The 27,596-nt window shown below is 38.1% G+C and overlaps 1 protein-coding gene across 5 annotated transcripts in view; it reads right to left on the bottom strand.

Annotated features, from left to right (window-relative positions):
• Positions 1-27,596, bottom strand: part of ST6GALNAC3 (ST6 N-acetylgalactosaminide alpha-2,6-sialyltransferase 3) — a 543,122-nt gene that overhangs the window by 176,784 nt on the left and 338,742 nt on the right. Inside the window, exon 5 of one of the 5 annotated variants that reach the window (XM_034653713.1) lies at positions 8,265-9,481. The exons of the other annotated variants lie outside the window; for them this stretch is intronic. Within the exon in view, the coding sequence (XP_034509604.1) occupies positions 9,478-9,481 (4 nt within the window). The 3' untranslated portion in view covers positions 8,265-9,477. Of the gene's footprint in view, positions 1-8,264; positions 9,482-27,596 lie in introns of those variants that run through there. 5 annotated transcript variants of the gene reach the window in all.

Here is a 27,596-nt window from a genome sequence, read left to right as displayed (position 1 = left end):
CTACTGAGCACTGACTAGTTGAAGGCACTGTGTGGAGTGGTACCTGGGGTAGAAAGATGAGCCAGTCATCGTCCAGGGCATAAGCACTTGCCCATGAGGAAGCAGGTCATTGGTGGGAATACCACCACCTGCACTCAAAGTGCATAAGCAGAGGCTGAATGATGACATGTTTTTGATTTGGGAATCCATAGCCTGGCTTCTCATGACTGTTCTGTCACTCACTAGCTGGGTGGCCTTGACCAAGCTTTTTCTTTATCCATCACCAGGAGACAGAAAGACCACCTCTCTTTACATCACAGGGTGGATGTAGAAATCCAATGACATCAAAACCAAAAAAACATACTTTGGAAAATAAAGGGTCTATGCAAATGTATGGTAACATTATTGCCATTGTTATCTGCCAGGGATTTTCAAGATTAGAATGACACCCAAGGCTGTTCATGAGCTGGTTCTCGAAAGCTTCTCCAGTTTCACTACAATGTTTCATGAACTTGCCTGTCTTTAACCATACCACATCTTAGCACAGTAGGTGTCCAGAATCGGTACTGAATAAAAATTGTTAAATAAAGGGTAAAAGAATGTTGCATAAGCTGTCTGGGAGAATTGGGGAACATGTTTCAAGCATGCAAGAAGTTTCCTTCCTCAGCCTCAGAAAAATAAAGAATCTAAATACCCCTTCATCTAACTCTAAGGCTCTATAATCAGATCTGTTTTTATAGAGATGAATACTGAAGAGGGTTGCCACGCTACTAGCTGTCAGTTGACTCACTGGTAGAGAAAAGCTCTACATGTGAATACATTGAAGTCTGCAGTTGGCCAAGCCCATCATAAATGAGAAGCTAACCTTCCTTCTCTAGAAGGGCGCCAACTTCTTTGCTTCTGATTCTGTAAAAAAAAAAAAAAAAAAGTCGGGGCGCCTGGGTGGCACAGTGGTTAAGCGTCTGCCTTTGGCTCAGGGCGTGATCCCGGCATTATGGGATCAAGCCCCACGTCAGGCTCCTCCACTATGAGCCTGCTTCTTCCTCTCCCACTCCCCCTGCTTGTGTTCCCTCTCTCACTGGCTGTCTCTATCTCTGTCAAATAAATAAATAAAATCTTAAAAAAAAAAAAGTCAATTCCATATACCTGAAGCATTGGGCTCAACTACTCTAATAAAACTACTTTAATGAAAATTTGTGTTGAAAAATAATTGGAAACACTATTTTCTATACTTGCATAATTGTTAATATGCCAAATCATACCTATTATAGAGTCTCCTAGAGACATAGAGTAAACAACATTTATGTGAAATGTAGTTCTCTTGCCATCTCTCTGGGGTGGAAGCCTGACCTCTTCGTAATGCACAAGGCAAGATCAGAAGGCTGTTTTCTATCATAATATCTTCATTTTCAAATAATTTTGTTTTAAAATTCATAGAATAATTTTTATAGAGCATCAGACTATGCTTTAAATTAAACTTGGCAAGGCCCAAAAAAGCTAAACCGCAATCGCCCTCACACTTTGGCCAAAGCTACTCAAAATAGAAAAAGAAGATTCTTTTTGGTATAGGGATTCTTGGTGGGTGTGGGGCACAAGGGAGAAAGGTGTTTAGGAACTACAGAGGGCCATGAGTTAGTTCTCTGCACTGGTTAGCAATGCTGAGAAGTCCTGCCTTGTCCTCTGCAACAGAATCTTGCAGACAGGAGGCAGAGCCCTTCCAATTTTAGGCTGAATGAACTGATAGAGTCATCACTCTTTAAGGCCAAGTTGGAGCACACTGCCTTAACTTGTCCCAGGAACTGTTTGAATTAACAATGACAGGTCTGCCTTTGGCTTTGGTTTGGCCAAGACTCTTGGATCTTATAATTAAAAGGTATACACCAGTAAATGTGTTGGAATAAAACCAAGTTGGTGCTCTTAAGACTTCAGAAATGAAGACTTCAAGGAGGAGAGATCTTGACTAATCATAATTAATGATACTAGAGACGTTAGAGATTTCAGAAGGAAGTTACAGAAAGCCAGTAATTTAAGGAGAAAAAAGAAAAGATCTTAAACAAAGTAGAAGCCCATTTTGTTATTCCTTATCAGTCCTCTGTGGGGGGAAAAAAATGAGGGCTGAATTTCCCCAGGAGTCTGATGAAAGATAAATAGCCAAGTTGTTTCCACTCAAATTTTTGAGTCTTAAACTCATTAAAGAAATACATATTTGGGTAAAAGTCAAAAGAGGGGTCCTAAAAGGAGCAGTGTAGCAAGGTGTCCACTGAGTCAGGATCTCTGCTGGGTGGCATGAGAATAATGCCAGGCTGGGCACAAGTCAGGGGTTCTCATCAGATAACAAATCTGTTGTTGAGAACAGGCGGAAAAAACAGAAGTGTGTTCTTGGTTGACTGGGCAAAAAGCAGATAGTTTTTTTTCCCTAGCCCACACCATGGCTCACTAAAGCCTGAGATGAGTTCTATCACAACACAGATAGACTGCTTCTGAGCAGTGTATGCAGTAAAACCAACCCAGTCAACTCTGAACCATGTCATGCTAATGAAAACAGTCGGTGATGGGGATATTCCAAAACAAAGCAAAATCAGAAAATCACTTATTTTTGGTTACAGAACATAGCGTATTATTTGCGAAGTATCAGCTTTACCTTTGTGTTTGTGTTCTGCTTACGGAGATGTGAAAATTAGCGTGGAGTCTCTAGTACACATATCTGGTAGAGGAGACAACTGGGGTAGGAGAAATAAATCAGCTTGGAATGCAGAATTTCTGCAGATTCCAGGGGGCAAATTTAGAACCAATTAATCATTAGATCATAAAGGACTGTGGCCATCAGTTCATTTTACGGAAGGGAAAACTACAACTGATGTTACTTCGCCTACCCCAGGACACACAGGTAGAGGTCCCAGTCCCTCGCCTCTGACTCAGACGTTCTACTATTGGTCACACTATTTATTCTACTTACCTGCATATTAGTACTTATCCAGAGTGGACTGGAAGGACACAAATGGGGTGACAAAAGATTCTAATAAGTTGATAAGTGAGAGAACATCAAAGGGTTGTTTAGAGAAATTATGCTTTGAAGATTGAGACTGATGTCAAGGGAAGCTTACCTTTGTAAGGTATGTCCTTGGGCAGAGAAAGAATCATACTTGGTGAAAAATGATGGCATTTGTCTCAATGTGAATTCTTTTAGCTTTTCACACAGTATTTCCTGCTAATATTTTTTGGGTGCTCTCAGTATAGGACAGCCAAGCGTGTGGGCTCCAGAATCAATTCTGGGTTTGAATCCTGCTTTCAGCACACTCCCCCCACCCCCGTTCCTTCCCCTGTAGCTTAGGCTAAAATTAACATAATCTCTCTGAGGCTCACTTTTTTTTTTTTAACCTATAAGACAAAGATAATAATTGTACCTGCCTCATAGGGTTCCTGAGATGATCACATGAGAAAAAATATATAATACAAGGGCCAGGGCCTGGCATACAGTAAGGGTTTCAGAAATTATATTTATTATTATTAAAATAATAATTATAGGTGCATACACACTTGTTCAATCTTTTAAGTTGAGCAAATCCACATTCTCTCATATTTCCTTATGGTTTGATACCCATATTGCTTTTTCTTTCTTTTTCTACTTACTGGCTCCTGAAAAAAGGTACATCTTTTATCTGATTTTCTCTGCCTAGTTACTGCCAGACAGGGACTCTCATGACAAAAAACAAGTTTAAAACTTCCATTTACTTTAAATAGTGAGTCATAAAATTAATTAATTATAATATATGAGGCTATCATGTTCCTGGGTAGTTTGAAAGTAAAAATCTAAAACAGAATTTGATGAAGAACATTATGATTTTATCAAGTACAATTCTATTTTCTAGAGAAGGGAAAGGATATTCCTGTAGTGAATATTCTGCCCTTGGTCAGGTCTCCAATTTCAAATCCTGGTTCTTGTAGCCTTCCCATGGAAGGCATGCCCCCAGCCTGGCCCCATCATCTCCAACTTGGGCCGTGGCAATAACCAGTTAGTAACTCTAACTGGGCTCTCTGGCTACACTTTTGTTTGTTTGTTTGTTTGTTTGTTTTACAAAACATCTTTTTTTGTCACAAAGCTCACTTTTTGAAAATATAAACATCCAGGTCCAAATTTCTTGATTGGATATACAAAGCTCTCTCTAATCTGGTGCCTAAGCACATTTCCAGGACTTCTTCTCAACATTTTCCATTAAAAGAAAGTTCTACCAACACTGAATTCCTTCAGCACACATCACACTTTCAATGCCTTTGTGTTTTTTACTCAGGCTGTTACCTCTGCCAGGGAAATCTTTTCATCTTTCCTCCTAAAAATCTGGAATATCCTTAGTAAAACAAATCTTATGTAGATTCTATTGAGCGCCTACTTGGTGCCAAGGATAGTTGTAAGCAATTACAACATACAAACTAGCTCAGCATCCACTAAGTCCTAGAAGGGGGTATTATTATCATCTCTACAGAAGAGAAAAGTGAGGCACACAGAGGTTAAGTAGTGTGTCCAGAGTCGCATTGCTGGTAAGTAGATGCTACTTCTGATCAATCAGAATTAATTCTGTCCTCTTTTCTATCACAGGATCTTGTTTATATGACCATTTTGGTACTTGTTGGAGTCTGGTGTGTTATAAGCTCCTTTTCTTATTTACCTTTGAATACTCAGTCACTATACTTTACATTTAATTAGCACTTAACTAAAGGTTACTAACTGCATGAATCCTGGTAACGGAAAATACAGCTACATCTGTACAGATTTTCCTAACATCATGTATGTTATTGTGTCTTTATTTGGTTGCAAAAATAGGTTTAGTGTCAACTGAAAAGAAAATAAGAGTGGGTAGATGAGAGAACATAAAGAGTTGCAGAGATGGTATACTTTTGTAAAAGTACATGCTTCAACCTACAGCAATAACCAAATGCCTTACACACTCCTAAATTCTGAAGAGTTACTGAAGCATAGAAGGAGAAATTGAAAACATAAAGCATAGCTTTTCAAAGCCCCAAACCTTTTTAAACAAACTTCCTTTTTTCATTTCTAAACATTAGGTTTTATTTTAAGCTATACCTATTAGGGAGAGTTAAGAGTCTCTTGAAACAGCTTAGTTTAGTTTTGACAGTAACTCTTCCGCAAGTATTCTTTACTACACCATTTCTCCAGGACTCACTTTTCCCCCTAGCTGTCACAGGAAAACCAATGATAGATGATATTTCATGCTCTCCCTTGGACATCACTTATCTGGACCAATAATTTAGGTGAACAGTTACCAGGGGAGGATTCCCATGGCAGAGTTACTACGTCACTATGCAAAACCTTCAGACATTTCCAAAGACAACATCTTAGTATCCACTTCAGCCTTCAAGAAAGGTATATAACGATGATGAACAACTGAGTCCTTATTTCAAAAAAGAAAATGTGAACTGTAGACATTCAGCTCCTCATACCACTACTTCTCTGATTTCCAAGTTAAAAGTTATTAAGCATGGTGTTGCAGATAAAAAGAGAATAAAATTGCCTGTTGCTCTCAAGAAAGCTCACATTCCAGATGGTTAGGAAGACATTTACCCAAATAGCTACTCCATTCTATAATCTGGCCACAAGTCTGAGAGCCCAGAGGAAAGAAGGGACCATCCTGTGTAGACATGGGCATAGCTGGGAGGGTTGGTGGAGGAGGTCCCACTTTTGTGCCTCAAGAAAGCTGGAGATTTAGCCTGGTAGACAAGTATGGAGGAGGTAAGGTGAAAACTAGAACTGTAGACAGAATGAAATGCAATAATGAGCATAAAGGCAAGAAGAGAAACTTAAAATATTGTATTGTTGGAGCATGGAGTACTTAACGATATAAAAGGAGGAGAGAAAGAGGAAGAGAGTATAAAAAGATTCTGTCCTACTTCAAGGAGGGAAGGCAGAGGCTATACCCATGAATCTCATGCAAAAATATGAAGGAGAAAATAAGAAGTCTATAGGAATTAAATGCAATTAAATGACTTACTAGGAAGTCAGAATATGTTGTTTGATAACATCGCATTTATGATGTCAGCACTATTTAAGGAAAATCATAAGGCCTTCCTAACTGGACCACAAGTCATCGGTATCTGAAAAATTAGGATCAAGGTTTGGTTCAGAAATTTAGCAGATAAAATATTTTAGGAAAAATAAGTTTAGATTAGGCCTTTGTCACACCTCAAATACTCAGGTCTGTTTTATTTGAACATTAGCTTGGTTTTTTAAAAAATATTTTATTTATTTATATCAGAGAGAATGAGAGAAAGAGAGCGAACAGAAGGAGAGGGAGAAGCAGGCTCCCTGAGCAGGGAGACTGACGCGGGGCTCGATCCTAGGACCCTGGGATCATGACCCGAGCTGAAGGCAGACGCTCAACCAACTGAGCCATCCAGGTGCCCCAACATTAGTTTTTTTTTTTAAATAAATGTTTATTTAGAACCTATTATTTATCAAGTAAATTTTTAGAACTGATTTTAAGAGATTGAGAAAACAAAAAAATGAAAAAAGTTCAAATGAAACTAAATAATCGATCTTATCATTCAGTAAAATTTTGTGATTCAGCAAGTTTAAAAAGAAGCTTAATTGGACACTAAGAGTAAACCAAGGAATTTGGTTTAGAGAACCAATTCACCTTGGTGAATTGGTTAGAGAACAAATTCACCTTGTAGAGCAGAAGAGCACATCTGATTCTGAGAACAACCAGACAATCGAAAATCTTGCTGAATAGGGTTGCTGCCAGGCAATGATGTCAAACCTAACAGAGCTACTCAAATGGGGAATCCTGTCCTTCAGAGAAAGGGTTATGAGTCATCATCTTGAGAGACCCAACGAAGCTGGACCCAAAAAAATCAACCTCCAAGGGCGGGTCCTCTCTTCTCTTAGGTGGGGCTTTTGCTTTCTCATTCACACTTAATTTTATAAAATATATTTCCTTCGAGGATGTGAAGACTTAAGGAAAAAATTAAAGGAACCAAGAAGAAGCTTCTGCTCATTTCGTGGTATGGCACCTTCTATTGGTATAGGTGCACGAAGTCACATGGGATTATGGGTAAAAAGGAGCTTAAGAATCCTGTGTGACAACAGTAAGATGAGGTCGGCCAGGTGCACTGCAACTTCTCTGGTCAGAATGAGTGTCCACTTCCTTCATACCATCTGGATTGAGGACTGCTAGAGTATGTAATGTTTCAGTTCCTAAAAATGATGATGCCATAATCCACAGTTGTTTCCATTTTCAAAATGGGGACAGTTTTTAAAATTAAAAAAGAAATCCTCCATATGTTATATATCATCTTAGACAAAAATAAATTTGACTGTATGTAACATCTCTATGTCTAAATTCCCTTATCTGTGTGTGTGTGTGCATATGTGTGTGGGGGGTGAGTCATATTTTTCCTCATTAAGTTATTGTAAGGATTAAATGAGATCATGTAAGGGAAATAATTGCTGCTAATGATGTACTGTATGTTGGCTAATTGAATTTAAATTAAAAAAAAGAAAAGAATTGGCATGGGGTCAGGTAAAAACCAAGGATTTGTTAAATTATTTTTTAAAAAAGAAGAAAAAGGAGGCCTCACATTTATATACCCACTATATTTTTGGTTAAGAGTTTATTTCCAATATTTAATATATTAAATAATGGCTGATACACCACAATCATATAAAAGGGAAACACTGGCCCTGATTTCTTAGGGGTTACACATTCTTCAGTAAATGAAAACATTGTGACTGAGGATACCTCAATATTAAGACTGGTTAACTCATTCTAAAACAAAGCAACATCCCTCTAGGCTTAAATTCACAACCCGTAGCCTTAATGACCAGCCGTTTCCCAAATGTGATACTCTGATGGACTTCTCCATCCTTCAGGAATTACTGCCACACTCAATCAGTTATCCTTTAATCTAGCTTAGAACTCAGTCTCATTTGATTATTAGTAGTCTGAGCTTAAGTGAGTTTAGAAAATTGCATATTGACACAGAAAATGTATGCTTTTTGCAGTCGAACACTCTAATGCAAAGGCACTGGGTTACAAATTTCATTCAAAGGAGTTTTTAAAATGAATATAGTGATTTTGGTTTTCACTCCACATAAGGAGCTTTAGAAGAGGATGAGCATAAGGCAATAGGTCTATTTTCTATTGATTATCTCTATGATTTGTAGATATTTCACCATCAACCAAAAATAATTTACCAATACAAAACATGAATCCATCAAAATTAACATAATCTTAAAATTACACCGAAATACTAACCTGAATCCTAGGAAACTACTTTTGCAGGAAGGAAAAGAAAATTAATTTTAGGAGAATTATAGTTAAGTCTTTTTAGATTTGACCAGACAGACAACAGAATCCAAGGACAGTATCATTCAGCACAGTGCAGTTCACCTTTTCAGATTTCTTAAATTATTTACCCAGCATTGAGGACAATCATATCTATGAGCTATCATTCAAACATGGGAATTCAAACATCTTTCAAGTCAAATCTCTAACTTACCTTAACCGTTGCTCTAACAACTGAATAAGAATGTTCCTTATTTCTGAAAGAGGAGACACTAGATTTTTCTCTCCATGTACTACATGCACATATTTTAAAAATTTGTCCTCTGATACATATATATTTAATCACTTGTTTTCCCCATATATAAGCTAATAATAACAGTTATAATACCTTTCATTTTATATATATTCTCAAATTGTCTTTAGATTCGTATTCTTGATATTTTCAATCAACTTTCTGGTGCATATTTTTAATATCTCTAACCTATATACTTTTTGAATATTGAATACATGAATAATTAACTCAACTTTGTAGATAAGGAGAATGAGATATTGCAAAACTAAGTGACTAAGAGTACTGAATATGAATGACCAAAATATAAAATGGCAGTGAAAAGTTATCTTCCAGTGACAGCTCATATCCAACTGTACCCATATGTCAGTTCATTGTAGTGAATTCAATACAAAGACAATTCTGTTCATTTGACAATAAAAAATGGTTTAATAGAACTTTAACTTCTCTTTGCACTGTATCCGTAAATAGCTACCTCTTCTAAAATTCTTTTTTATAATCTTGCTTTGCATTTATTTGTGAACATGTCTGCATCCCTCACCAGAAGAAGTACTTTCAGGAAATTTCTGTTACTCATCGTTGCAGAGTGTTTAGCATATAGTGGGTATAGTTGGTGTTCAATAAATGCTTGTTGCAAAAATAAATGAAATGCTGATTTGTCATACTACGTGGGTTGATTCCTTAGGAGAGAAATCTGCATTTAGTGGACAGCCTAAAGACCAAAGTATTTAGAATATGACACTTCATAGTCCTGAAATCCATGCCTAGGTTCATATGTATACAATGAGTGACAAAATCTTACTGACATGTAGAAAGGGGTCTGCTCTCTGGCCAAAGTTCATTACCTCCATCTCTGACTCCTACCACCTTGGTTTCTGGTGACCTGCCATGGTTTGCTCTTTGAGATTGTTATCTGCGAGGAGTGAACAAAGAGCAACACTTGTCATGCAACTTAAATGAGCATGCGGTAATCAATAAGAGCAATCAATAAGAATGCTAAAATAAACGAATGAATAAATTAGATAAAATTTTTTAAAAATATTTAAATTTCTGAATCACAGCATGATGCTGTTGAATGAACAGGCCTCATCACGTCTCACCGCTATCTGCTATCATCAGCAGCTTTCAAAAATATTGGGCAAAGGGTCCTGGATTTCCTAAGGCAGTCAGTGTTACTTCCCTGCATTGCTTACACTTAGGAACAACTGGCAGCAAGAGCCTGGCTTTGGGGATTCAACAGAAGTGACCCATGACTTGCAATCTTATAGACGGCTGCTAACCATCAGCTCTTTTCTACACTCCCCGTGGACTACTGTCCATCTCCAGCTCAGCCAGCCATTTTGTCACGCTTGGTGGTGAAGACAGACAAGGAAAAGGAGGTTTGATGGAGAGCTAGAAGCAAGACCCAAAGCCAAGCGCTCATTAAGATATTTTTCTTTGCCAAATGGAAATGGTTTTATTGCTTTTTCTTTCTTACTATAAATATTTGCACATATGTGCCATGAAACAATTTCAGAAAATATGGACTGTTATAATGAAGAAAACAGAAATCATGCACAACCCCACCACCCACTCTGCTATCTATCCTTTTGATCTTTAAAGCACACTTCACATCCACATTATAAAACACGACAGAAAGGAAAACCTGGAATAAAAGTGAGGATAAAATCTCTTTCTCTCATACAGTTAAAGAAAAAAGAATTTAAGGAAAAATAAAATCAAAACAAGAACAAAACCTAATAAGAATGGCAAGTATTACCAGCCATCCAGAAGATACACAGAACAGAGAAAGCTTTCAAAAGGAAGAAGAAAAGAAAGTGATCAAACCACCCTGTCTCAAAAAACCATGGCACTGAAAAGCATCAGTAGCAGAAGCAAGAGCTCTGAGGCAGAACAAAGAGGTGTGGAGAGAACAGAGCGAGCAGGTACCAGGAGGAGAGAGAAAAGAACAAGAGGGAGAAGGCAGCAGGAATGGCCACAGGACGAAAAGCAACATAAGAACGAAGATGCCCCCTACCCCTTATTTTACCCTGGAAGACCACCTCTGTAAGTCTGTGGACTGCTCGATTTCTTTGCTTTATTTTTGTTAAACAATCAAAATAGTTAAGGTTGGGACAGATGAAAGAAAAGACACCTAGTTATAATTAAATCCCTAACTCAAAAAAAAAAAAGGCAAATCACTCAGCATTATAAAAGATAAAAAAAATTAATGAAGGCAACTTAGCTACATATTTCAGCCAGAATTTTTTCAGTGTATAAAATAAGTCATTCTAAAAGGAAGTCAGCTTCTTATCCAAGCCCTGTGTCTTATTTCACTGGCAGCTCTTTCTGTAGAGAGAACCCAGCATGCAACAGCTTTCTGGGAAAAAACTGTTTTGATAGAGAATTGTGTGTGTGTGTGTGTGTGTGTGTGTGTGTGTGTAGGTGGGGCAGAGACAGAGACACAGAGAGAGAAAGACACAGGGACAGAAAGACACAGACACAGACATGGACAGAGGGAAAGGAGAGAACCCGTGATGTACTGGCTCCTATAAGAAGGAGAGCTACGAAGAAATCAGGTAGATTTGCCTTGAATTTTATTTTTTCACCAAAATAACAATGTTTATTTTCTTTGGATCAATCTAGCTGCTGATCAAAACTATAAAAATCATCAAATTTCAATGGTAGAGTTCTCCATCCATTTTAGAGTACAGGAAACAAAGCCTGGAGACCGCGGGAAGTGACCTGACCAAGGTTACCTAGTTTGTTAGTAACAAAGTTGTTCACGGCTTTTATTTCTGAGGTTTGCTAAGTGTCATCTGCTACAGAGGACCCAGCACCAGCTCTTTCAAAAGCAAGGTAAGTTAGGGACTCTTCTAACCTGGGAGACTGAGAGAGCCGCCTTCAGCAGAAGATGGAACTGCCAGGGCTACGATGCTAAACCCTGCATGTCTGTCTTCTCTCAAAAACTCTCAGCTAAAAGGACACTTCCCCAAGGAGAAGGTCTTTAAATTTAGGGCAGAGGGGATTGTGCTTAATTCTACCAAGAGATTTGACAAGACTCCTCTAAGAAGGAGGCTCAGAAAACATTAGTTCTAAGTATGAAATTAGCTCCAGGCAGATTCCAGTAGCTGCAGGAAGGCTTTTAAGCATCATTTCCACGTGCTTACAAAATTGACATTCTCATCAACAAATATTTTTTGAGGACCTAATATATACCTAGTACTCTGCACAGGGAAATGTAAGACAGCCTTGAGGGGCTTCCAGACTCGCCAATCCCATTGGCCAGCCGGAACCATGCATAAAGGATAAGAAATAGCCAAAGCAGTCTATACCGAGTGTACAATACAGGGCAGGCAAAATAAACGCCTGATGAGCTCACAGGAAAGAGAGATAAAGAACGCTGTTAGAGAAGGCGCATGAAAGAGCCCGACTCTTGGGCTGTGCCTAAACAGATGTAAACGACAAGAATACCACAGGAAGGACATTTCAGCTGTGGAAACAGGGCTAGCAAAAATGCAAGGCTCCAAGTGTGTTGTGCGATAATGGAGACTCATTTGGTTGGGCTAGAGACTACCTGTAAAAACAAGTTGGTGACAAAGTTGGAGAGAGGGTAGGGCCGTCTTCAGGACAAAAATGCCAGATGAAAGGCAACGAGGAGCCATCAAAGACTTGCGGGTAGGCGAAGTAAACGCTGGCATGATTCAGTATGATTACTCTGCTGGAAGTACAAAATGTGCAAAAAGGGCAAAAGACGGGAAACAGAATAGATGGAGAAAATTTCAATGAGATGATGAGAGTCTTGAAATAAAAATAAAGCATTCGATCATATAATCAATACTATGACGCAAGAAACCAAGGATTTGGTAACAGAGTTTGGTTTGGAAAAATGAGCCAAGTTTCAAGACGGGTTAAGTTTCACAAAGAAAATACCTAATAGCTAATCTAGTTTGAGAGGACAATGGTTAGAAGTGATATCAGAGATTGAGATAACAGGTAACAATGATGGTTGGCTGCTGGATGAGTCCCCTCAGGAAATGAAGCTTCCTTTGTGCTTACCATACAAACCGAACAAGAAAAGAAAAAAAGAAAGAAAGGCCAGTGTCATAGATTCTTGGAAGTACCATAGCAACAGACTGGTCTGCAACTTCTACCTGAACTTCCTTCCATAGTCTAGGCTTCCTAATGATCCAAGACTGATGACAGTGGTCAAGGGTCTGGAAGGAACCCACAGTCCATCCTTCTGAAAGTAAAACCTGAACAGTGGGAAGCCCTGGTGACAGCCAATGCCTCCCATCTCAAAACTCCATTCGGGAGAACATGGTGATCACTTACTAAGGGTCGCATGCTGTTTTCAACATGGCATGTACAATAACTTTTTTTTTTAATTAAAGAAGGGAAAAATAAAAGTCTGAATGATTACCTGAATACATAATAAAATGTCAGTGAAGGAAAACTGACACTGAGCTTGGAATTGTTCTCTTGATATTATAATATAGCTGTAAAATAAATCATAATCATTATTATTTACTAATGCTTACCATGTGCCAGGGCCCGGCTAAAATTATAAATTAAATTTATAATTAAATGTTAACTCCAACAAAAGTCCAGAAGGGAGATATTATTACTTTCACACTAACTTTACACACAGGAAAAGTGAAGCACACGGAGTTGCCACAGAACGCCCAAATAGAATACAGGATAATCTATGGTAAGGCACTAACACATCAAACCCCATCCAGTATTATCACCCCAATCTGGGTGAATGTCCACTGACTTGAAATTGTAGTATAACTCGATCATTATAGACAAAAGATAAAAGTAATCAAGTGCACAGAAACACACAAATTTGGGAGAGAAGAAAGGCTAATGGCTATTTTAACTACATGAACGACACAATCCAAGAAACCTTTTTATAAAGCTACCGTTGGTAAGAACTCACACGTCCAGTTCATTTAACAAAAAGGCACTAAGTTACGGTTTCTAGTTGGACTGATGGTTACATTTCAAAACTCATAATAGTGATGGACCTCAGCTTCACTAATGTCTCCACACACACTGTTTCAAGCAAAATATAGTCCATTTACAAGAAGTGCAGAAATGTTGTTAAACTTAATTAGATGTAATTGTTACACTTTCATTAGCTATTAACATTATGTAAAGATAAACTAATGCATAATGAGTTCTTTCATTGTCACATAATTGTAATTTTAATGATTACATTATGACCATTATAATACAGCGCATATTTTCAATTTTCCCATTAGTGGGCAATTATTTATAAGGTTTTCTATTACAATCTGTCCATAGAGGCCCAGTTATTAATGTCTTCATTTTCCTAGAATGATGACCACAGTGTTCAAATCAATATGATGGCCACAGGGAGAATTGTAAAGCAACATGGAAAGAACAACAAAACTACAACCATGAAGTCAGCTCATTCAACACATGCCTGAGGATATTTCAAGATGAAGAAAAATAATATATTAATATTCTTATGAGAAGTTCTAGTTTATAAGGTTTTCTCAAGTCTATTTTCCCCTCATTTTTTGTGGCCTTAAATATCCGATCTTTCTTAAGTCGGTTTCCATGGTATGAAATATTCAATAGCCTAACCTTTGAAAAATGTCTTACGCAGTTTTCACCATTCAGAGAATTAAATTAACAGCCCACAAAGCCATTTCTGGGAAAGTTTTTGAATGGCTCAGTCTCAAGGTTGTGTGTCAAGAAGTAAAATGCTGATGAACTGTATGATTCATCCTCAAAGATGATGAAGAGTGGGAGACATTTTTTAGAACAAAGGTAAAGGGTGATGCGAATGGACAATGATTACAATGATAGTGATTATGAGTCCTGCAAACTCACAGCAGCGACAATAATAATAACATCTAACAAGGTTTTTTCATTTTTAACCACTACCTCAGAAAAATCGCAGATCCCCTCATTATTCTTTCTGGTAAAGTCTGACATTATTTGGTGGACGTGGAGAGGTGTCAAAGAGTATGAAAAGAGATTTAGAAATGTAGCACAGAAAACACCTGGCCTTAGCTGGTTGTATTCCTTGGTCTTGAGGCCTCATATGGAGGCATCACAAGCCCCTCAGGGCTTCCCCGTAGCCCTTTGAAACCAACTTCACTACGTCTCCCCCCACTTCATTAGGGCTTCCCCGTTATGTGTGAATCCTGGGCATCTACATGGTTCATGGAAAAAATTAATGAACTAGTTAGACAGAAACCCAAAACTTCAAAGGAGCTCAAAGCTTATTATCTATCTTGATGATAAAACACAACAGATTTTAGCATGGTCCAGTGTCCCTCCCTTAGAAAAGCTATTGGTCAAAGTGTTCAACAAAGATGTATTCATATCATTTGGTGATACGATTTGAATATTTTATTTTTCCATCAATGGAGGAGAATCAAGAATCCTAGCACATGATACGTGATTTATCCTCAAACACTGGTAACATATAAGACACACCTGAGGGACTGATTAAAATGCAGAGCCCAGAGATTATTAATCTATAGGGCTGAGGAGCTGTTTTATCAAGACGTTCCAGAAGATTCTGAAACAGGTGGTCCACATAATACATTCGAGAAACACTGCTGCAGCTGGTGCTCAATGCAGTGTTGGGGAAGCCACATGGACCAGTAAACACGGCACTAGTGTAGGATTCAGAAGACCTTTGTGATTGAAATTCCACTACAACAAGAGGTGTGACCTTGAGAAAGTCCTTAAATCTAGGCGTTTCCCACCCATGAGATGCATGTTGGGCTCGTTTTGGAATTTTCTTACTGTGATCTCTGTACGAGGGGACCGTGAAGTTGGCAATAGAGATTATTGGGCTATGTATAAAACTCTGAAATGTCAAATAGGAATCATTTCTATATCCAACTCAAAGTCTTATTGACACATCCACTTTTTTGGCTTCTGGCCGGAACTCTATTACCTCTGGTTATCAGAATTTCTGATGGCAGTTACATTTATTTCAGATTTATGTAGACAGAAAAAATGAATACTACTTAACAAATGAAGTTCTTTTGTGTATCACATTTTTCAAAGTATAAAGCCTACAGGGGTAAAATTGCACAAAGGAATATTGCTATGAAAAATGTTGGGACAGAGTAGGGTAGAGATTTCTAAGTCCCATTCCAACCCTAAAAGTTCTTGACTGATGCTGCTTCTTAAATTAGGAAACTAACAATTCCAAACAGAATCATGCCATCCATTCAGCAACTGGGGAGTGAGTGTCACCTATGTGCCAGGTGCTACTTGAGGGGGCAGAGATACAGCACTGGGTCCACGTGGTCTTGCTCTCCTGGTGCCTATAGTCAGGTGAGGTGAAGATGGACAAGAGCAAAACCATTACGTGTCAGGCCATGATAAGTGACAGAAAAGACAATAAAGTTTGGAGAGCAGGTTATGGGGAGGGGGGCAAACTGAGGGTATGTCAAAGAAGGGCTCTCTGATGAGGCAACATTTGAATCAAGACCTAAAGACAATGAGAGATAAAAATCATAGAGGTCTCTGGGAGGTCTCCAAGACATACTGAGTTATAGAATACATGCTTTTCAAAAGAGGAAGATGGTTCATCTTCTATATTATCATACGCCTTGCTTTAGGTAACATATTTATGAGCTCATGTTCTGGGAAGACTCCAAGCTTTGTAGAAAGCACATGGTCATTTTTTCTTAACAGGCCTTGGGGAGAGCACAGGTGAAATCTCTAGGCCACTGATGATCTGACAGCAAGGTAAAGGTTGGACTTTGGCACCACAGTAATTTTTGCTGCTTCGAGAACACATCTTGGTTTGCCACACATCCTTGTGATCAACATATTTTTAGTTCACTCTGGGATTTGTTCTGTCTTGGCAGGGTTTCTCAGCTACTTTCATTTCCTACCTACTGACAGCCTGATGAGCGTGATTTATAAATATTAAAAATAAGGAGGTAAGACCGGATGCAAAGAACCTGCCAACACATGCCAGGACCTCTGATGAGTTCCCAATAAAACGAGAGAATATGTTTCAAGTATCAGTGCATTCCCCATGTCTAGGGCAACGTCTGACACTTATTTAGCACCCAGGGAATAAGGGCTCAAAGAATGAATGAAATGTTTGTAAAAGTCTTGAACACGTCTGTGCTGCCTATCTGAAACCAAAATAAAAACTCTGCCTGAATAGAATAGCTTGGTGTGAGCATAGTGGGTGAGGGCGTGTGGGTGTATGTTAGTAAACAGGATGTTTTCAATCCTTTATGAGAAAGCATGGCAGCTGCTCCCTAAGCTCCTAGTAGAGGAAGCTGCCAGTTTTACATCCTTGAAAGCCCCTATTTGCATAGACCCTTTATAGAAGGCAGACGTTAGAAATGGAAATAGTATATGATCACCAAATCTCACTTGAGCTAGAAAGTTCTGCCTGTGGTTTGTGATTTTTGGAGATGTGTGTGTGCTGACAACAAAATTAACTTCTCCAAAGAACTGAGAATTGCCTACTCTCATCATCCCTCTCACTGTAATTTACATGACTTGACGAAATTAGACTGTTATTTCCATCGGGGTGATCTGCAAAATCATAAAATGATGTGTATTTTGGGAATGCCTAATTAACTCTCCTTAGTTCCACTGAGGTTTCAGCTACTAATATAAGCATTGCAAATACCATGGAGGTGTTCACATCTAATTTTAGAAACCATAAAGAGATACTCAAAGGACTTGAAAGAAAAATTTCTTTAGAAATCAGGCAGTAACAAGGATTCAAGTCAAATGGTGAGCCTATGGGATGAAATCACACAGTGATTTGCCAAAACATGCCTTGCAGCAAATAGTAAGAAATACTCTTATAGCTGAAGTCAATACTAATAATCAAAACAGCAGAATTACAGACATACACAAAGTCCACCCCTATTCACAATTTTTATCATAAACATTACCTAATATTGATCAAGCTGTGTGTCATAAAAGTTTGCTTTAACATATAATCAGGATCTGAAGTGGGAGCCATGTTTTCTCGACAATTGCCAGCACCTTGTGTCATACTTGTGAATAATGGGCTACTCCTGTTGAGCACCATCTGCTTCATATAGAAAAATGTTCATCTTAATTAGGAAATTCTTCTTCTTATTTAATATTTACTGAGCACCCTCAATGTGCTTGGCAGCAAAAACACCAGAAACACACTCTCTGCCCACCAAGAATCCACCTGCTAAGGAAAATATGATGAACCAGTTACGCAGTCATTTCTGTTTTTCACATATTTTATGTAATTCTTTCCAGGTGACAAAGTTGCCAACAGTTCAGTCTTTAGAAGCAACTTCTCTTCTGATCAAGGTGGGATGGTCAACTATCAGATGAGTTATGAATGAAGTAAAGATAAAAGAGGAGAGAAGGGGCCAATTAATTATAACCATATAAAAACATTAGTGAAATTTGCTCCATTGATGGAAAAAAACATAACGCACTCCTAAGGAAACATGACTTTATTTGTTAAGGACTGCATAACACATTAGAAATACAGAATAGGTAGTGAACAAGTCACCTTGAAACTGCAACCCTTTTGTTTGTTTGTTTGTTTTGCATTTACTTTCAGAGCTCTTGGCCCTCCACAATGATACACATAAGCTGTGGAATACTCATTTCATCACAAGGATATTACCATCTTAGTTAAAAAAAGACATAATGGTCAAATATCTACTGTCAACTGGAAGAATGAAGATGGATTGGCAACCCCTCCCAGAACTCTTCGACTAGATCTCCTTCTCTTTTCCCTACTCTCCACTCAACAACAGTTCAGGAAAATTCAACATGTTCAATATCGCCATGGTATAGGGAAGCATTCTTGGAGATAATAAACTGTTCATATTGGGAGACAGTTACATATATGGCTGTCATAGTGTCTTTGCCAGAATTCTCTAATAATAATTTAATTATCATTTTAGTGAAAATCATAATTTTTCTCCAATAATTTAATATCTCCAAGAATATCTCTTATATCTCCAATAATTTAATATCTCAGATATATAAAATNCTTTTAGTGAAAATCATAATTTTTCTCCAATAATTTAATATCTTAATTATTAATATCTCCAATAATTTAATATCTCCAAGAATATCTCTTATATCTCCAATAATTTAATATCTCAGATATATAAAATATATATCATATATATATATTTTTTTCTTGGATCTNTTATATATCATATATATATATTTTTTTCTTGGATCTTGAATTCTAACTAGTTCTCCACTTCGCCAGGTAAGAGGGTCTCTGTCTACCTTGCCAGTGTTTCACTAAGTACCTGAAGTTTCGTTTTGTTTTTTAGCACTTTTCTTTAAATCATATGCCTTTTTTCATAAGAAGAACATACAATGAATGAGAAGAATGCAATGATTTTGGTCATAATGTTATTTTTTTCCCCTCAAGTTTTATTGTTTTTCACTAAATTAGCAATACCAATTGCCCCACTTATCCATTTGGAACATGGTAAGTCAGAGAATAGAATATTACCCAGCATCTTCATTTTATGGATATTATTTCCTAGATAACCACCTCACCCAGATAATTTAGGCAAAAGAGAAATTACATATTAGTGGAGGTAATGCTGTGATGATGGCAGTTGTCAAACGGTGCCGATATGAACTTTAAATGAATATAATTTGAAAGAAATACTTGACAGAGGGATAATGACTAGCTCATATATTGTCAGGGTAATAAATACCTAATGAGCAAAATTGTAAAGCAAATAGTAGGTTGAGCATACACCCAAATGTTGATTCTTGACTCAAAGTCAGAGAACAGAATGATTTGTCTCTCTGTCTAGAATGATAAAGCATCCTTTCCTCATAAGCTAATGAGCAGCACCATCTGGCATGATTACAGAGGAGCAAGATCTTAAGAAAGTGAAAAATAAAACGACAGAGCTGTAGTTGGATTTTTGCAGGAGGTTAAAAAATTCTCACTGTTAAAAATATCATAATAAAAATAACTTTAGGTGTTCACATAACACTACACCAACAGTATAAAGATTATAGGACCAAATGTTTTCAAAATAATTGAATATAACTCCTGATATCTTTCTCTGCCACAGTGGTTCTCAAAGTGTAGTCCTAGGACAGCAGAAGGCTAGAGGCTGAAGGAGGGAGCATGCCTACTATGTCTGAGATGTAGTTAAGAAGTCCGTGTCGCTGGAGCAGAGTGAGCACGAAGGAAGTTTAATCAGTGAGGGTCGGTGAGGCAACAAGGGGCCAGATCACCCTGTGAATAATGGTAAATTACTGTAAAAACTTGGGCTTTTACTCTAAGGGAAACAGTAGGCTATACCAGGGTTTTGAGTGGAAGACTGACAAGATCTAAATTATGTCAAAACACTTTCATTAACTCTCCTCTAAATCCATGTACAAATTCACCAATTATTTCTGCAGTGGGTTGGAAGATACTCCTACCATCTTTTTTTTTTCCTTTTATGAAGTTTTTAGAAAGAATTTTCGCTAAGGCAATTCACTTTCTTTGTTATCAAAGAAGAAAATGTTCTGTGGGAGATAATTAGAAGATAAAGTTGGGTACTGATCAGTTCTCCTTTACTTGGGTCTTTTGTTCCCTGTCTTCTGGGATGGTTGTTGTATTTGCTTCCTAGAGCCCTAGAGTATAACCTTGGGTTTGGGTGCTGGCAACTGTTTTTTCACCAGGCAACTGACAGGTAACAGAATTGTGAGTGAAGTCTCAGAACCTGCTTTGCCACGGACATGAAACTAAAATGGAAACCTGTATTTGAGGAATGGCTCTGTCAGTGACTTATTAAAAACCCAGTGCCCAGTCACAAAGTCCCTAGAGAAGGTAATAGATGTGGCAACCTTTGGGGAAGGTAGAGCAAGGGGTGGTCTGTCTGAATAGAACTGTGGAAACTTTTCTATCAAAACACAATCCCAGAACTTGCCTTGTTCGTATTACAGGGACTCCTATATACTAAAGAAAGAAATTCACAAGGATTTCAACAAGTGGCAAAGGGACTTGTAAACTTAAACAAAACAAAACAAAACACCTATCAGGTATTATTTTTTTCGTTCCTTTGCTCATCCATTCATTCATCCATCAAATGTCTACTGAATACCTATTAAGTCAAACATTGTATCAGGTGCTAGGGAAACAAATATATAAGAGCTGCTGTTCCCTCAAAGAGTTTATAGACTACCTGAAGACATCAGACATCAATGGCAATAATGCACGGTAGAGAGTGATGATTTCCATTTTTTAAAAAGTCCAAACATTATGGATTTTCAGAGGAGCAAATATGAGTTGTAATTAGAGATATTATAAAAGGCTTTAAGATATTATAAATGGAAGAGGTAACATTTGATTTGCTCATAAAGGATGCACTTGTGTGCATGGTGATGGGATGAAGTACAATTTAGGCAAAGGGAACAGCCTCTGCAAAGCCATAGAGTCAAGGCTGTGTTAGCAGTCACCATGTGAGTTGTAGTGGTGATGATAAAAGAAAGAAAATGAGCTATTGCTGAGGTCATTTCAAGGAAACCTGAAATATCTGTGGGCCATTTAGCAGAGAGGTAGAGTGAAAACAATACATTTGCTATTTTGGTGACAAACCACCACTATGGTAGGTTGGAGAGTAAAATGGACATGGGCACAGTCCCTGTCCTTAAGGAAGTATGTCATCAATGAGAGAACGACAAATAAACACAGTGAGATCAGATAAATAATTCTTGTTGAATTCTTTTTTTTTTTAAGATTTTATTTATCTATTTGTCAGAGAGAAAGAGAAAGAGAATGGCAGGCAGAGGGAGAAGCAGGCTCCCCACTGAGCAAGGAGCCCAATGTGGGACTGCATCCCAGGACCCTGGAATCATGACCTGAGCAGAATACACTCAACTGACTGAGTCACCCAGGCATCCCAATTCTTGTTGAATTCGTAAGACTTAAGATGCAACTTAAGATGGGCACCATGCTTAATCGGCCAGGAACAAAGCAGTCACAAAATTGGGAGTCAACTACAAGCAGATTACCAGACTATTTGGGAAACAGCTATTCTTCACTTATGCATTTCTCTGGCTCAAGGAATAATGAAATGTTGTCTTGTCCCTTCAATCAAAGCAATCTAAAATAGCACAATTCGAAGTATCATTTGCAGATTAACTGCATTGGCCTGGCCTGGAAACACGTTCAAAATGCAAATTCTCAAGCTCCACTCTAAATCACCTGAATCAGCAGGTGACTATAAGCACAATGAAGTTCAAAAAGTACTGTGTTAAAAAGAAAGAGAGAAAGAAAAGTGTTGTATTGATTTAGAGGACCCATTCTTTAGTGAGAAAAAGAGCCAAGGCGGGAAGTCCATTTAGAAGGTCAATAATACCACACCCGATAAGAAGTCTCTTATTTTGTTTTCAGAGAAGCAAAAAATTCAATTCAGCAGACACTTATAGAGCCCCTACAATATCTCAGACACAATTTTTACTTTGAAATGGTTGTCCAAGCAATTAAAAATCTAGTAATCCAGATGGATACAGTACAGCACAAAAAGCCTCAAAACAACCAACTTTGTCTTAAGAGTCAAGGCATATGGGGCGCCTGGGTGGCACAGCAGTTAAGCGTCTGCCTTCGGCTCAGGGCGTGATCCCGGCGTTATGGGATCGAGCCCCACATCAGGCTCCTCCACTGTGAGCCTGCCTCTTCCTCTCCCACTCCCCTGCTTGTGTTCCCTCTTTCGCTGGCTGTCTCTATCTCTGTCGAATAAATAAAATCTTAAAAAAAAAAAAAAGAGTCAAGGCATACAACAATTGAGGAAAAAGAAAGGAGACTGTTCTTGGTTCATATGTTTTTTATGGACAAGTGCATAACCATTCATAATATTCTTGATTTTACCCTCAGCTTGAACAGAGACAGAAATGGTTGAAATTAAAAATCAAAGGAAGGGAGAAATCCAAATTATAGAAAGAGGGAAGTAAACCAGTTTAAGAGATACTCCCCCGACTTTAAATAAACAAACAAANGAAAATACAGTTTTTAATACTGTGTCCCTGCCTTTCATTCCAAGAATTTTTCTACTTTGCCTATTTTCTGTTGGTCTAGGATTTCCTTGAGCTTATACCTGTTCATTCTGAGTTCCAAATAATTAGACATCTTTNAATTCTTCCCTCTTTTTTATTGAATTTTTAATTTCCAGCCCGTGTGTACTATAGAGGAGGCCGAATGTAGGTCATTGGATGCCATAATGAATCATGGGAAAAATGAAGTCCCTTGTTTCCCAATGCTTGTTAGCATGAAAACAGAGCCCTGGATGCCTTATTACACTTTTTGACTCAGGAGCCCTATGGGTCTGCCCACGACTGCTATGTGAACTTATTGTTCCTGCCAAATATATCAGCTGGGATGGGAACATTAATTCATTTTAACAGAGGTGTGTCAACATTGCTCTTGAAAAAGTGCTGAGATGCTGTATTTGCAAAGACCATCTTCAAAAAGGAAAAAAAAAAAGAAAATACAGTTTTTAATACTGTGTCCCTGCCTTTCATTCCAAGAATTTTTCTACTTTGCCTATTTTCTGTTGGTCTAGGATTNTTGTCAACTCACACCCTAAGGCCCAGGAGAACTTATTTCCCCCGGTAGAATGGTTGCAGAGTCTTGATTTCTACAACTACCAGTAGTCGGCACAGCCCTCCTTTTAAAAATATGGTCACTGAATCTTAGCTGTTTCTCTTCTATTAATCCTCAATCAAGCTGTCTTGTCAAATATATCATAGTTTTAACCCAGTGTGTGTGCATGCACACGTTTGTGTTTTTAAGCACATGGCAGGTTGGTACTGATAGCTTGATAAATTATAAACATCCCTTCCCTTCTCCCACTATTGAAATAGATTCTTCCCTCTTTTTTTTTTTTAATATTTTATTTATTCACTTGACAGAGATNATATTCTATTTATTCACTTGACAGAGATAGAGACAGCCAGTGAGAGAGGGAACACAAGCAGGGGGAGTGGGAGAGGAAGAAGCAGGCTCGTAGCAGAGGAGCCTGACGTGGGGCTCGATCCCACAACGCCGGGAGCACGCCCTGAGCCGAAGGCAGACGCTCAACTGCTGCGCCACCCAGGCGCCCCAATTCTTCCCTCTTTTTTATTGAATTTTTAATTTCCAGCCCATGTGTACTATAGAGGAGGCCGAATGTAGGTCATTGGATGCCATCATGAATCATGGGAAAAATGAAGTCCCTTGTTTCCCAATGCTTGTTAGCATGAAAACAGAGCCCTGGATGCCTTATTACACTTTTTGACTCAGGAGCCCTATGGGTCTGCCCACGACTGCTATGTGAACTTATTGTTCCTGCCAAATATATCAGCTGGGATGGGAACATTAATTCATTTTAACAGAGGTGTGTCAACATTGCTCTTGAAAAAGTGCTGAGATGCTGTATTTGCAAAGACCATCTTCAAAAAGGAAAAAAAAAAAGAAAATACAGTTTTTAATACTGTGTCCCTGCCTTTCATTCCAAGAATTTTTCTACTTTGCCTATTTTCTGTTGGTCTAGGATTTCCTTGAGCTTATACCTGTTCATTCTGAGTTCCAAATAATTAGACATCTTTGTTTTCAGAGTCTGGGTAGAATAATAGTACTAGTTTGGGTGAATTAGGCACATTTCAGTGCCTTGTGGCTGACTCAGGCTATCACAGTGTTCTGTTCTATTTTGGTTTTGTTTTTGCCCCTGCCCCTTGCTGCCCTCCTTTTACTGAGGCAGCTTACCTTCCTTGTAACCCAACTGAGGGGACTCTCAGAGAGCTCCCCAATTCTCAGGGGGAGGAGGCTTGAAACTTCTTCCCACTCTAGAAACCATGAAGGCTTTGCAGACCTAAGGGATGTGAGCCAACTTAGCCCTTAAAGTCGATCACATGGCAGCATAAGAAACTTTTAATATGGCCAAGCTGAAATAGCAAAACCCAGGCGGACTTAACAACATGCCAGATGACAAACCTGTCTCCGACAGAAGGCAGTGAGAAATGACGCCTCACTGATCTCTTTTTCTCTCCTTAGGATGGAGGGGGAATGGATGGAGCGTGCTGGCAAATATTAAACATGCAGCCATCTTGGTATTTATGAATCAGTTTGCCAGATTGACAGTGTTTTCTGAAAGTGACTTTCGTGCACCTTATTTCCTAAACGATCCTTAAAAGTAACTCCCTCCCTTCTCATCCTCTGCACCTGAGGCAGTAACATCTTGAAACATTGATCTATTTGCTGTTAGCTTTCATTAATTTCATCCATCCCTGAAGGCGGAGCCACATTGGTGCCAGCTAATTAAGACCTATTTAGGGCAGCTCAGGGCCCTTTATCAGCCCTAAATTAGCTTTGCGTTTTTAATGGGGACTATAGCTTTCTCAATTATTACTTAATTAAATAATGTGCTTGCATTTGCCAATGTGTTTCTAAAGTGGGAGGCAAGCTGCAACTGCCCACCTGCCTATAGGTAAGAATATCTCACACTGGCTCTCTGTTGCTTCTCTGGGAGCGTTCACATTCATTTTGCGTCAGTACATGGCTAGGCACCTAATCACATTCTTCAGATGTCGAGTGTGGCGCCACGTGTCAGCCCTACATCACCTCTAGGGTATTTCAGTCTTAAGATGTATTAATGCAAATGTGTAAATGTCAGTGGGCTCATATTATTTATGCATACCAATCATTCAAAGGGGAAAAAAAGATCCATTTTGGTACAGATTATTTTGTAGACCTTTAATTCCGAAGTTTTCTGGTTTGTTGCAGGTTGTTTCCCAGAAAAATATTTGGTTAAGTGAAAATATAAAGGCGACTGCCACCCCAAAGACCTAGAATTCCGGAGAAAACTGGGCCCTAGAGGATGAAGAGGAAAGGACAAGCTGCCTTCTCTTTCCGTGCTCTCAGCCTTTCCCACAAGGTCACTCTTTCTAATTGACAGGCCAAATAATTTTAGTCGGTAACTGAGAAGAAAGCGAATTACATTTCATTTGGTTTGAGAAAGTACTCCAAATGCTTATGAGTCGGTCTACACACATTCTAGGAAACTGAACATATATTTCTTCTACTACTTCGTACTTCCTCAGTGAAGAATCCCTTAAGACAGAAATAAAAAGCACTGGAAAAAACGAAAAAGTGCACAACTTAAACGGGGGAGGGGTTTATGTTTCTTTAGAAGGATTTTAACAGTTTGAAGACGCAAACTGAGAGCCAATTTTTTCTCTGAGAAACTCCATGTGGTCATTTTCCTATCATGATTCATTGTAACTACTAGGGACACCATTTTTTTAATTCTATAAATTATACATCACAATGGTGACATAACCTCTCCATTAAAAACCTGGTGATGAAAATGAGCACTTGCTAGAAAGTTCCAGTAAGTTCAGGAAAATCAACCAAAGTAGCTTTACAACAAAAGTCAAATTAAATGGACATCTTTTTTTCCTTACTCCCTCATGTCATCAATGGTATATCTACTGGACATATTCCTATTTACTTAGGAAAAAAAACCCATATATAATATCTAAATTATATATACATAATAAATATATATATATTTATTTACTTAAAGATTTATTTGAGAGAGAGAGAGAGCACGCATGTGTGGGGGGAGGGGCAGAGAGAATTAGGAGAAGGAGAGAGAGAATCCAAAGCAGACTCCTCATTGTGCGCAGAGCCCCACGTGGAGATCTCATGACCCCGAGATCATGACCTGAGCTAAAATCAAGAGTCAGATGTTTAACCAACTGAGCCACCCAGGTGCCCGAGGAGAAAAATACTTAAAACTTTTGTTAGTATAAAACCAACACACACATTTTGTGAGCGTGGACCCACATGAATGCTGGCCATTAAAACGTCATCTTTGATGTAAAATAGTCTTAAAATGCTGACAGTAGTAATATTGCACATTGTGATATCATTCTTATTCTAAGATTGTTGTGTGTATGCTGTGGGATAAAACAGATGAGTAATTCCTTTGGTGTCTCTAGGACCTGTGATTGCCAATACGGCAAAAAGTAGAAACACACATAAGATATATGAGGTAAAATTAAAATGCGGTAGCCCTGAATCTGAATTGGAAATTTCAGTTGAAACACATGATGATTTTATCTTTAAACGACATATATGGCATATATTGTTTCTATACTAGCTGTGTCCAATGAAAAGACCAAGAAACAAAGACAAACCTGGTAGCAATGAGCACCTGCAGCACCAAAGTCCTTTGGAGAAATGTCTGGATCCAGGTTTGCATCGTAATATGTACAAGAAGAGCCTGACTCATCCTATAATACCAGGAATCAAAGAAGCTATCCAAAATTACCAACAGCATATCAAAAGGACTCCAAAACTAATTTGAAGAGGGTCCAACAGCACAAAATAGGACACTTTGAGCATAAAAACATAATTCTCATGGATTGAAATATTTCAAATATGGTTAAATATGTCAATGTCAATATTAATAATAACAAACTTACTGGTCACTTTTGGAGGATGCTAGGGAAGATGCCTTAGAACTGATAAAAGAAAAAGGACTGGTACTATCTTCTAGCTCTCGTTTAAAAAAATGTTTAATGAGGACAAGTTTCTCTTTATAAAGTCTCAGCTAATATAGGTGAAAAATGATGAAATATCACCATTTTGCAACATCTAATGAATTATTGGATTTAGACAATGATCATTAATGACTGCTAACATAAAAAGAGAAAACTAGATAGTATTCCTGCTGATAGAAGAACCACCTAATGGTCTTGGTAAGAAGCAAAATGACCTGAATCCAATAAAGAAAGCCTCAATATAGAAATACCAATGNTAATGGTCTTGGTAAGAAGCAAAATGACCTGAATCCAATAAAGAAAGCCTCAATATAGAAATACCAATGAACAAAAAACATCATGGGGGTACAACTAGCAAAAATTAGATTTTGGAATACTCTATTGGACAAATGAATAGATTTTTGGGTTTTTTTTCCTCCAATAATGGGGGGGGAACATACAGGTTAAGAGAAATATAGAAGACATATTAATTAATTGTAATATACAGACCTTATGCTAATCCTGATTTG

The sequence above is a fragment of the Ailuropoda melanoleuca genome, chromosome 2 (assembly GCF_002007445.2).
Source record: "Ailuropoda melanoleuca isolate Jingjing chromosome 2, ASM200744v2, whole genome shotgun sequence".
In the NCBI taxonomy this organism is placed as follows: Eukaryota; Metazoa; Chordata; class Mammalia; order Carnivora; family Ursidae; genus Ailuropoda; species Ailuropoda melanoleuca.
This window is presented reverse-complemented; position numbering and strand designations above follow the sequence as displayed.